Source organism: Triplophysa dalaica, chromosome 12 (genome assembly GCF_015846415.1).
Source record: "Triplophysa dalaica isolate WHDGS20190420 chromosome 12, ASM1584641v1, whole genome shotgun sequence".
NCBI lineage: Eukaryota > Metazoa > Chordata > Actinopteri > Cypriniformes > Nemacheilidae > Triplophysa > Triplophysa dalaica.
In genome coordinates, this window is record NC_079553.1 from 7043773 (window position 1) to 7056774 (window position 13002).

Consider the following 13002-nt stretch of genomic DNA (forward strand, 5'->3'; position numbering starts at 1 on the left):
TCTGTACTGAGGAGCATTGCATACAAGCATTACGCAACAGTTGCACCTGTGCTGTCATCTGTTTCGCATAAGCTGCTATGTTGTTATAAAACAGTCTAAATACCTTGCCATAAAAATCTACAACATGCCATTAATTCCAATTACAAACAAACAGTCTCAATATTTGTAATTCAGGAAATAAATACAAAACACCATCATGTCGCCGTTATATATACATAAAAAATAAACAGTGCTAATTTTCATAGCATGGTGTCCTACAGCAACACACAGAAAATATTACTTGCTACAGCATGTTACATATGCTTTAGAAACTGATATACCTTTAAAAATCTCTGCTTGATTAACCTAAAAACCATTAAACACACTGAAGTAATGAGCCAGCTGTTTATTCTGCATTAAACCCGTTAAACTGGGCATGTCTTGCTGCATCTGCAACTGGAATTACACCATTCTATTACATCTGCAAATGTTTTCATACAGCAATTATAAAGATTATACAGATGTTATGATTTAATTGGTATGATTCTACTCTTTTCCCTAGAATCAAACAAAACAAACCCTCAAAGCAGACGGGCCTTGAATCACCCTGATGGGGTTTGTATTTTAAAATGATTGCTTGACTGTAAAGTCTCATCCTTAGTACTTACACATCGACCAAGAGACGGGCATGACTTATTGTTTTGAGCTGAACAAAATGGTAGAAAACCAGAATATCAAGTAAATCATTAAAGGGTTAGCACTTAAAATCAATATGGCAGACAATACATTAGGAGTACAATCACCAGAATGCTTTGTACTTCATATTTCTTTATGATTTGCTCTTTAGAAGTTCTGTACATAATACATAAAGCCTGTTGTGCACTTATTAATTATATCTCAAGCCAAGCGCTCACTTTCATAAAGCCTGTGCTTCATGAAAAATAGTTTCAAAGATTAACTGCTTATCACTCCATGAGTTAATGAAAGGTAACATTTACATGATGAGATGGAGGGTTATGACCTCTAGACAACCTCTAAAAATCTGCTCTGCTTACACTTTTTATTTGTCTTCATGTCTAATGCTTTAAACGTTAAATATGTACTTTATATCTTATTTATTTAACTTTTTATGTCTCATTTTTACATATGAGTAATAAGCAGAGTTAAGCATCATTAGACACGATAAGACTAAAGTCTGAGATTGCATCACTTTCATTTTTTGGTTCTTAAAATGGACCTTCTTTATAATCCCCCTTGAATGGCTTTTCAACATACCACCATAAAACAAGAGCCTCTCTCTACAGCACAAAAGAGAATTATACATGATATTTACAGTGAACATTATAGTTGCATTTTTTGTGCAAATGGAAAGCAGAACATTGATCTGGGTTCAGGCAAGTGCCGGTGTGTGTTTCTTCACAATATAATCACATCAGGTGGTCCCACTGAAATAGTTGCAATGGAAAATGCAATAAGGCATTTAGGAATAGCACTTGCTGAATGGTCACTGATCTTTAAAAGGCCAGGGCTGTATGTGTGACAATGATATATTACATAGTTTGCTTTGCTCATGTGCAAATTTAAGGGGACATGACAAATAGCGAGATAGCAAATTAGGTCACGGTGTGTCAGATCTGAATGACCTACTTCTTTCAGACATTTTTCTGATATGGTCTGGAGAGCATGTTCCACTTTCAGAGTGGTAGCAAAAACTTCTGATAGCAACACCACAAGGCAAATACCAAAGATAAGCAAACAAACCACCTGGATGGTCCATTGTACAGTGTTCACAAAAGTAATTACTCAAGTGAACTCTGTGTGAAATTAAACAACCAGACAGATCATGACATTACATTGTCTGCAGAAAGCTGTCAAATAAGCAGAGGCCTGCTGACCTGGTACTGGCCAAAATGTCATGTTCCTCTAGATGTCAGTACAGTATCTCATAAAATATGTGTTGATAAAGAAGCATGCTGAGATGAAATTATACTTTGTGAGTACTATGAATATGTGACTATATCATTTGTTCAATTCACACAAGTTGAATTAATTTGAGGACTGACTGTAGCATTCATTATTTCTTCCTTTGTCATGTTCATCTCAGTCACTTTTTTGTTTGTGATCTGACAATCACCACAGCTGTCTTTTCAATTCTCTCCTTACAACCACTTCGGTTTTCCGGTACGCTTCATTGGCGCAACACAAACAGACACAACCATGCACCTTCAGCAGTAATACACCTTTGATGGAGCGCAGTTGCCTTTGGAGACCCACGGAGAGAAAAAGGGGTCTTAAGGGGCTTACTATTAGCTGCTTAAAATTCTTCAGATGTAACCAGTACATACCCACTGGAAACAAAACGTGAACACATTCTTACCATTGTGCCACTTCCCCCATTTGTTTACTCTTGGTAGGTCCAACCTTTTCTTCCCGCATTCAAGGAAAATGAATACAAAGTGCTTTTACTGAGCGAGGCGGTGTGAAGACAAGACAGCAGGACTGTTTATCATTATTTTCTCTGCGGTGGCAGACAGCTTCATACAATGTCACAGGCATACTGACACAAGGAGTCTTGGAATTCAAGATGGCCACAGACATAAAAAAGGTCTTTGTGGAGTTTGAATACTCTGAGGAATTTCTGCGGGAGCCAAACTGAAATGTCTTAGATGCGAGGTGTGTGGATCTATATTTACATTTAATAATGTAGCGGACACTTTTATTTAAAGCAACTACAAGAGCGAGGGAAACAATAATGGAAGATTTGACTTGCTATCTCAAACTATTTAAAATATAAGCAAACTATTCTAATGAGATCGCAGCAAGCAAAATTCAAATATTGAAAGAGCAGGTGTGTCTGGTCTGTCATAGTATTTGTAATATTTTTTGTAACATTATAACATATGCCTTGCGGCAATAACCAGACTTCCATGCGCATGTCCCTGTAGTGGAGAGAATAAATACACAACAGACTCGTTGGACAGGTGTTACGTTAGGTAATTAAGAGACAGGCACGCATCTGGGGTGAGAAGCACTTGCACTGGGGGTGACAGACTGAGAGCCAGAGGATAGCTGTTCGGCAATCAACAATACTTAATACTGAGCTATATAGACACTGCCCACAACCTTAAAGGGATAGTTCACACAAAAACGAAAATGATGTGATGAATTACTCACTGTCTCGACTCACCTTTCTTTGTTTGGTCTAACACGGAGAAAGATATTTGGATGAATGCTTGTGACCAAACAGGTCTAGGACCCCAGTGACTATACCATAATAGGAAAAATGACGAAACTTTCTATAGATAAGGTGCCATGCCTGAATAAAAAAAGTGGTATAATGTTGTCAATTATTATTTCAGGTAGTCAAATGCCCCAGAAATGTTTGCTTTCCTACATTTTTCCAAATATATTTTCCTACTATGGTAGTCAAAACTGTTTGGTTATATTATATATATTCCAAATATCTTTCTTTGTGTTCATCAGAGAAAAGACACTGCTACAGATTTTGAACAACTAGAAGCGGAGTAAATGATGACAGAATTTTTATTTATATATCATGCTTTCAACAATAATAATACCCGACATTACTTACATTAATATGTTTAATTAATTTAAGTTAATTTATCATTTTAACATTATATCAAATAAGATCAAATAAAAAGTGTACAATATAATAAATAAAACAAATGAAAATATTTTTGGAAAAATATAAAGTAAAATCACCAAACTAATAAAATCCTTTACACAATTCTAATATAATAAAACGTAAGAAAAATAAATAATTGTGCCTTTATAATGTGTTAAGATTTTGTAAACGTATTGAAGACTTGACCAACCAATTAAAACCCTAGATTTCAGCTATGTTCTTATGTTTGAGTTCGTAATTTAAATATAAATACGTCTTACAACATATCTGCGTCTTACAAAAAATCTGCATTTTAAAAAATATCAGCGTTTTACCAGTCAAACTTAGTTCCGTCGTGTTGTTAATTTAGCTAACATTAGCATAAAGCAGGTTCAGTATAAATGTGTAATGTCTCTTTAACTGCGCGTGGCTTCACTGCCTTGTGTAAACATTACCGTGAGCTCTACTATTACACAGAGCGCTGCAACAGCCAGTGCCAGAAGTTCAGAAAGAAGTGGATGAGAAAGGAACAGAGAGGAGAGAAGTCGTCGAAAGTACAATTGATCATAGGAGGTCTTCTGCGAGCACGGGTCTCCCTGTGGATCCGTCGTTGTGTCTGATGGGATTCCCTGTCTGGAACCCTCACCAGGAAGTGGGCAGGTGAGACGCACCTGTTCCGAGCGCAGGCTGAAACTCAACACCGATTAAAGACAACCGTGCTGGGAAACGTTTTGGATGTCTGCGTGATATGCGGACACAAATAACGTGTGAAATCATACAAAACAGCTGTTCGTTGATAAAAAGAAGACATGGATATAAACCTTTAACTAGGCTTCAAAGCCGGATTACGCGTTGGGTTTTTAAAACCTCCCCTTCCTGATACCTACAGGTGGGACGTGAACGTGTAACACGAGTTTCAGGTACTGTTATGGGGAATCAAGTGGAAAAACTTACACATTTGACTTACGACGAATTACCCACGGCTGACCCTAATGGATTCGAGCCGGAGGATGACACGCCACGGATCGGAGTGTCTTATATTTTCTCGGCTGACGACGACGAGCAGGAGAACATTGACGAGAAGGAACGGGATCCGAATGAAGATGACACAAACTACGACTGCCTCAACGAATTACAATGTGCGGTGTATTATCGAGACGAGTGTGTCTATGAGAAAAGCAGTCTGTTCGTCGAAACGGGGAGCTTATCGGTGGAGAACTTGCTGAATAAGTGCAAACCCGGCGACCTGGTGGAGTTTGTGGCTCTCGGGCAGTACCCACACTGGGCAGTGTGTGTCGATCATCATTCACAGGTGGTTCATTTGTATAGAAATGAAATCAAACGCGACTTTCTTTACGAGGCAAGTCAAGGTAAACGAGGCAGAATTGTAAACGACCTTTATAAGTTTCGGGCGCTGTGCCCTGATGTTGTTGTGCATAATGCCATGGAGCAGGTCGGGATGAAAGACCGGGACATATGCTGGAAGAACTCGGAATGTTTCGCCGCTTGGTGCAAGTTTGGCAAACGTGAATTTAAAACCGGAGGCGAAATACGAATTGGGAAGCAGCCATACAAGATGAAGTTACAGCTGTCGGAGAAAAAGAGTCACGTTTTGGAGTTTCAATGTTTGGAGGATTTGATCATGGAAAAGAGGAGAAATGACCAAATGGGGAGAGATGCTTTCATCCAGGAGCTGGAGAATCATTTAAATTGCACTGATGACACACAAAATGACTACAATAGTAACTAATGGATCAAAAAGGGAGCTTCTCTTATTGACAAATAACAGTCTCATCATGGAGGATAGACTCTATTTGTGTGACATCATCCATGGCAGTGTTGTACTTTTTGGTCTAAAAAGTGTTTTTGTCTGAAGTAAATTGGACACTTTTACATACATGGAAATAAAATTCAGTATAAGTTATACTTTTTATAATCAGTACATCCTTCGCTTTGTCATATTAACATCCAAAGAAACATTCTGAGAGCGTTTCCAGTAATGACATCATTGAAAGTGTCTTGTTCAAGTAGCCTATTTTTTGTTTGACAACTTATTCCATCTCATCCTTACTGTTCCGTTCATATCGTATTTCAATGTGTCAATAAAATATATGTATTATTTCTACTTAAATTGTGTTTGCTACATTGCACAATATTATGACATTAATATGACTTCGTTGTTTAGCTTAGGCTGAATCAATTAGAGCTAATGAACTCAATGCATTGTGTAATTAATTAAGCTGTGTTTATTCTTTTTGTTTTTTTCTGAGGTTTCAACTGTTGTTGGGATTGGAACATGGTGATGACCTGATATGATTTATAATAACGTCCTGTTTGATTTATAACTTGGATCCAAGTATTTAATTATATTAAAATGAACACCCGGATGGGAACAGTAATCATTGATTTCATAAATATAATATAATAGATTTATCAAAAGTTTTAGGAATCGCACACTTGTGGTTGCTTGATGGTGACTTCTTAAAATCTTGGCCATACTCATTTTATAGTATATGTTCATGGGGCCAAAATTGGTCTTTTATGTTAGGTTGTTCAAACTTAGCCTAAGAGAATGAACATAGTGATCATAAAGAATTGTGAAAGTGAGTTTGTAGCTTCTTCAATTCATCATACCAGATTTGAAGATTCCTCCCGTTGGTATTATTTGTAAGATAATGTTTGTTAAGGAGGGTTTTGTTTAGCCAGAGGAAAGGATTTATTTAGATTTGCTGGAGAATTTGACTGCGTTCCAAAGATAAGACGTACAGATGCTCTGAAAAGATAACCGCCGCTTTTTGGAGTTATTCAAAGTGGAAGTATTAATTAGAATTAAGTCTCAATTTAAACTGTAGTGTCTAATCTACACTTTTGAAACATACTGACTGAAATCAAGTCAAGCATGAAATCACACGTTTTTAGGTTCATGTTCATCAAATAAAGAAATGTTGCCGGGTGAGACATAATTATGCCTTGTTCTTACGAGTATTTATGTTTCACTCAATGGGATCATTATGCGTGTACATCTGTGTGTGTCTGTGAGAGATCCTCAGCCGGTCACGCAGAGGAAACTCAACTACAAAATAGCTATTTTTAAAGAGCCTTTGCAGCAGCTCAGTGATTGACATTCATCCCCAAATCCTTTGCGAAAAGCCACAAAACTGTCTTTTACTTTGTTTATGCAGTATATCAAACTGCGTGTTGGGCCAACTTGTCGTCTTGTGTTCAAAGAATTTATGGACCAACAGAACCAGACTATGCCTGTTTAATGGTGTTTCACAAAGAATGTTGTCTAATTCATTTCCTACAGTAATGTTAGTTTTATTACACTGTAGGGGTTCAAGGGTTAGACTTAATGTTTACTCTTTTTACAACGGTTATCTTGCTAATCCTTTGCTTCTGCAATGCCATGTTGTGTTAGCGTGATGGCGGCATTGACTCCAGCGCCACTATAACCTCTATAAACATTTAGAATAGTGCTTACACTTAGGAGATCTGTTGATTTGTCTGTAGTAGTAGAAAAAACATTTTATCACTGTTTACACATTTTACAAAGAACGTCCTTGCCAGTTTGTTTGTCAGATCATTTAACCACAGTGACAGAAAATTATCTCTGCAGCTCTGGCGTGCTAATATTCGCTCTCAGTGTGAATGAGATAACTGGAGGTACTTAAGACCACACAACTGAGCACAATTATTTACAGCACTTTGATTTGATAACTATCAATTCTCTTCATACTAGTCCAGTTTTCATTTGCTGCTCATCCTCTGAAGTTCAAACGGATAATGTGAATTTAAATCACAGCGTAAGGAAGATGCCTTTCAATAATAATATGTTAATTGGGAAGAGTGTGCCTTTCATGGAAAAAGGCTAATGAAGGGGAATAATAAGCTTTATTGTCCTGATGATTTTTGCCATCTATAAGTCCGTTGCTGATGATGAGGGCTTGACCTCTCCTGTTGCAGATATGTAGGATGTGAAAGACGTCCTTCAAGGGATAGTTCACCCCAAAAAAATTCTGTCGTGAATTACTCTAGTTGTCTCTAGTTTGTTTTGGATGAATAGTTTTAACCAAACAGTTCTTGGACCCCATTAACTACCATAGTAGGAAAAATGAAAAAATACGTTTTACAGATAAGGTGCTATGGCTGAATAAAAAAGTGGTGTAATGTGGTCAATTATTATTTCATAAAATTATAATATTATTCTGTTACCTGTTAATGGTCTTCTGTAGATATGTGTAATATTTGTATAAACAAAATTTATAAATATGAAATAAAATATTCAATTAAATTGTATTACTTGCTGTTTAGTAGGCATTGTTTGTATGGATGTTAGAATACAAATCTACCAAACGTTATACATACAGACAAATCTGCCTTCAGCAGTAGAAGAAGCATGCACGTGCATTCACATAAATGCCTCCAATAGGATCAGCGGTCTTGAATTTATGGTAAATCATGGTAATGTCACCCCATAGGATAAGTGGTCTACTATTAAAAAGTCTGTGTGAATAAATAAATTCATAAATGGAAATAAACATTTTATGATAGCATCATTGGAATCAGATAATCTCTCCTGAATAGATTTCACGAGCAGGTGTGCACAGCGGTAAAAAACGGATTTATTGGGTCTAACAAGCAAATGGAAATTAACCAAGTTTTCTTGGAAATAAAAAACATTGCTGTGGGCTAGGTTTGTTTCCCAAAAGTGCAAATAAACAATGTGGCATTACATACTGTAGCCATGACGCACATCCTACCCAGCATGGCGAATTCTTTAAATTCAGTCAAATGTAAATTTGCATGCATTTTGAATGACAATTGGCAGATTAGACTACTTTAACATTTTATGGAATATAAATATATTTAGGAAACTCAAAATGAAAATAAATATTCACACTGAGCTAATAAGCATCTTTTAACTGATTTGAAACTGGTTTGGAATTGTGAGAGATAATGGAATGAAATGTATCAAAGGCTACATTTGACATGTCTTTAAACTAACTACGCCATAGCAAGCATTCTGTTTTGAAGAAATAATTTATCCCCGACTTTACAAAACCACAAATGACCTTTATGTTTATTGTTCACATAGTTTGAAAATGTTTTCCCCTCGTATCAAGATAAGGATAGTTTGACTTTTATCTGTTTTTTTTGGGCACAATAAGAGGAACAAGTGGAAGTCCTACACCCTTCCTTTGTATCCTCATGGGAATGCTTCAAACAATTGTGTATAATCTCTGTAGAAACTCAGAGAATCTCAGGGCCAGTGGCAAGATGTCTTATTAATTTTAAGAAATGGTATTTATGTAAATAGAACTTGGAATACATTTCTCTAACTTTTCACAACCTTCTCTACCATTTCTCAATATTATTTGTATAATTCAGTAATGAAATTTAATTTTCACAATGTTTAAGCAAGCATCTCTGGGACACATAATCCAAGAGAATAATTAAGTATTAAAACATAGCCATCAATCACACAAACTCCCTAAAAAGCAGCAATCGTTTCAAAAACATATCTCATCTAAACACATTGGATCCATCAGTTCTTTCGGAACGACAATATCTTCACTTTCACTGAAATGAGAATAACATTCTGTTCTTGAAAACATTCTTATCAGAGAGGTTGTACAGCTTCCAGGATTTCCTTGGCAACAGTATACTTTAGGCATTTGCATGGTACCAGTCAAGATCATTCTCCTAAAACAATTAGTTTTAATGTCTCTGTTGTTTGTAAATAGAACAGAACAGAATAGAATACACTGTAAGAAAAATCCCCTAAATATGGAAAAATACATTTTCACATTTTTTCTAGTAAATTTGCAGTCTTTTCTGTAATTTTAGGTTTTTGACATATTTAAAAAATTCATGAAAAATCGTTTTATACAAACGTTTTTATATAAGTTTTTACACTGTAGAATAAAATAGAATAGAAAAGAATGCGTTTTACCGTTGATCAATGTACAATTGGCTCACTGACTTGGTTACATAACACAAATGTGCCCATAATTTACATTTATTTCAAAATACAACACGGAAAAATGATGCAGAGATGAGATAAAAGGTTGCTGTTTCATATATAATTTCATAATATCCGTCTCAATGTTACACAATGCTGAGTCATTCTAGAACCTCAGCCATTCCTTCATGATGTGCTGTCCATGGCCTGCTGCACTCGGCTCACAAGCATCAGATGAGGTTTTAAATCCATCCATTGCTCTATTTTCCTGCTTCTGACACTCATCTTTCCCTTTTGTGTCATATCCTGAATCTCCTCTTATCCCATATTTACCACAGCACAGCCACCCGTTCAGCTCCATGTGCTTCTTGTCTGGCTAATTTGTGGCCAGTCACTAGCCAGCTATTGGTGACGCAGAGCAACACAGCGCTGTACGGTGCTCATTATGAATAGCTCTTAATATCCTCTGTGAAGAAAAGTGCCATATCCAGAGTCTAAATAATACAAAGCAGTATACAGAATGACGGAAAAAGGGCAACACATTTGGCCATCTCCTTAAATAAGCTTATATAATTCTGATGGACAAACATAAATCTGTACTTCATAGGATAGACACTTTATAAAGTTATATGAAACATACCACAGATGAAGTATAGTGTGCATCCCAATTTGCATCATAATGCACTATTCTATGCAATTCTGTAGCTGTAAAAACGTATAAAAGAGTGGCAGGAAAATGAGAGTGAGGAATAGTTACCACTCTGAATAAAACCCTCAGGCCCTGTCAGTTTGCACGGCTCCAGAATTCTAACTAGATAAGCGACTGACCCTGTTACTGAATTCTTTCAGGCCAGGGATCATCAATGTGACAAGTATTCGCTCAGTCTACTTTGACTGGCAGTTAAGTCACACAACACACCTTTACACAGCATCTCTGAACATGCACGTGATTCACAAATATATATCCTCACGCACACACTATGACAGGCATAAACTTGCCAGGGCAGATCAGGCCCAAATTATCCAATCCATTTACCCGTGCCTCAGAAAGTGACAAATGGGTTAGAATACACTGCCAGGAACTATTGCACTTACATCACTGACCACTTACTTGTGACATCTCGTAAATAAAATAAGAAAAGGCTGCATTGAAATGACACCGATCAGCTCATCTCAGTTATTCAACAAAGACAATAGGACTAAATAACCACTATTCGCTTGTGTTATAAGAGATGAAAATCCTCTCCCATTAGCACAGCGTTTCCTTTTTTGTTATCAACATCCGCCACCCGAGTGTTAAAACGGAGAGAGTTTGTTTGATTTGACACGGTGCCGAATCTTCATGTGGGGATCAGGCCTCATGTTATAGCAATGAGGAGGGCGAGAAGATAACAAGGCAGAAACTAATTACAACACATAAGATTTTACAGCACTGCATTCATTCGTCTTGACATAATCGGATTAATGGGAAATAGGCCTATTTGGTATTTAGCATAACATACACAAAAGAAGAGTTTGGATGAATACCATAAGTGAGATAGACTTGACAGGTGTTCAGGGCTTTGTTCACCCTGTACCCTGAATACCACATATTTGTGAAGTAAACTATTAGAACAACAATTGTGTAGCTGGTGGAGTAATAACATGGTTAACATGAAAATCAGTTTTATGAAGAGGTAGCAGCAATTTACCTACAAATAAAATTGTATGTTTATTTGACATTCAACTCAGTTTTCCCACGGGTGGACTACATAGTAGTCAGTGCCTGGATTCTAGTCGCTCTTATTGCAACTCGATGAACAAATTGGGGAATTAACAGTAGTTCAATATCAATGCAATATCAACTCTCCTAACCTAAACAATGCTACAGTATGTACTGAATAATAATGTTCATTTGTGACCCTGGACAACAAAACCAGTCTTAAGTAGCACAGAAACATTGTTAGTAATCGCCAAAAATAGCTAGGTAGGTAGGTAGGTAGGTAGGTAGGTAGGTAGGTAGGATAGATAGATAGATAGATAGATAGATAGATAGATAGATAGATAGATAGATAGATAGATAGATAGATAGATAGATAGATTGACGAGAACTAGAATTTGGAGTTTCTCTACATACACTTCAGTAAAATCCTATATATTAGGTTTAACCTTAACATACATCTAACAGAATGGAGAGCAGAATAGACGATTATCAACAAAGAACTTTGTTAAATAGACAGTAGCTGCAGTGACACACTGCAGAGGAAAGTGACACATGGTTAAGGCCGACCTTGCTCTGTTAAAATACTTTAGCTTCAAAGGGGGTTTGGATATTTTTTATCCTTTTTGTGCTTGTAGGTTCAGTTAAGGTATTTTGATGAAGCTGGTTCCCAAGGTCAGTTGATATCCCAACTGACCTACTATTTTATTATTGCTCAGTACATACCAACACCAAACACTATGACCTGATGTGTTTTCCTTAAAGTGGTCTTATATTTTTAATACTCCTAAAGAGATTCCAGATAAAAACTGAGCCAAATCTGTCAGAGAAGTCCAATCTAAATACAGTATATGTCAACACCAGGTCTACACCAGAATAATGAAATACATTCTGCTTTTCATGGTGTAAAGACTGCAAAATGCTTAGACTTAGCTACAGGTTGAGAGAATGACAAGGTGTGGTGTGTTATACACCCAATAGCACAAATGAACTGACTTAGTTGAATAGTGTAATTCCTCTCACAGGACACTTTCAGCAAATCCAATCCAAATTCAGAAAATAATTGGTTTCTGTCTCTGAATATGTTCCTGCTGTTTCTCTCTGTGTAGTTCTTCAAGCATGCCTGGGTTTGAGTAAATAGTGCACAGGAGGCAAAAGAAAGTGTTCGAAATCCTATTTAAAAAACCTGATGTAAGATTATTCAAAGATTAGCTTAACCTAGTTTCATCTGAACGGCCTCTTTGTTTGTCCGTGTGTCCTGCAAACAAATAGCTTTTGGACCGAATCAGGAAATGTGGTCATTCCACTGTTAATTGTTTGAAAATATTCTCTGTTTAGTTTGGATCTAACAAGAACTGCAGATCAAATACTAAGAGTATCATATGCAAATAAACTTGCTGTAAAATAGAATTAACGTATATGCAGAAATACCTGTTGTGCAGCCAGTATTTATACTTTAACATTTATTGTATCACTTAGTGGTACATTTCCCCAACATTCCACCTGTTGCTACAACTTGTCGCACTTAAAAATCACCACAAAAGCTGGATACACAGTTCAAAGCATTTGGATACTACATTGTAATTTAGTCGACTTTTGTCAGAGAATGATCTGAATGGGGTGCTTTGAAGCTGCACGGAGATAAAACTCTGGTAGGGGTTTCTTCGCCATCAAAACCTGTTTTCGATCTTTGATAAACAGCCTGAGGGGTCTGTCTTAGGGACACATGATGATAGA

The 13002-nt window shown here is 36.7% G+C and overlaps 1 protein-coding gene across 1 annotated transcript; it reads left to right on the forward strand.

Annotated features, from left to right (window-relative positions):
- The first annotated feature begins 3933 nt into the window (after positions 1 to 3933).
- On the forward strand, positions 3934 to 5729 carry lratd2b (LRAT domain containing 2b). Its single transcript, XM_056761997.1, has one exon. It carries the CDS (start codon positions 4533 to 4535, stop codon positions 5352 to 5354), a length of 822 nt encoding a protein of 273 aa, XP_056617975.1. The 5' UTR covers positions 3934 to 4532; the 3' UTR covers positions 5355 to 5729.
- Positions 5730 to 13002: the final 7273 nt, after the last annotated feature.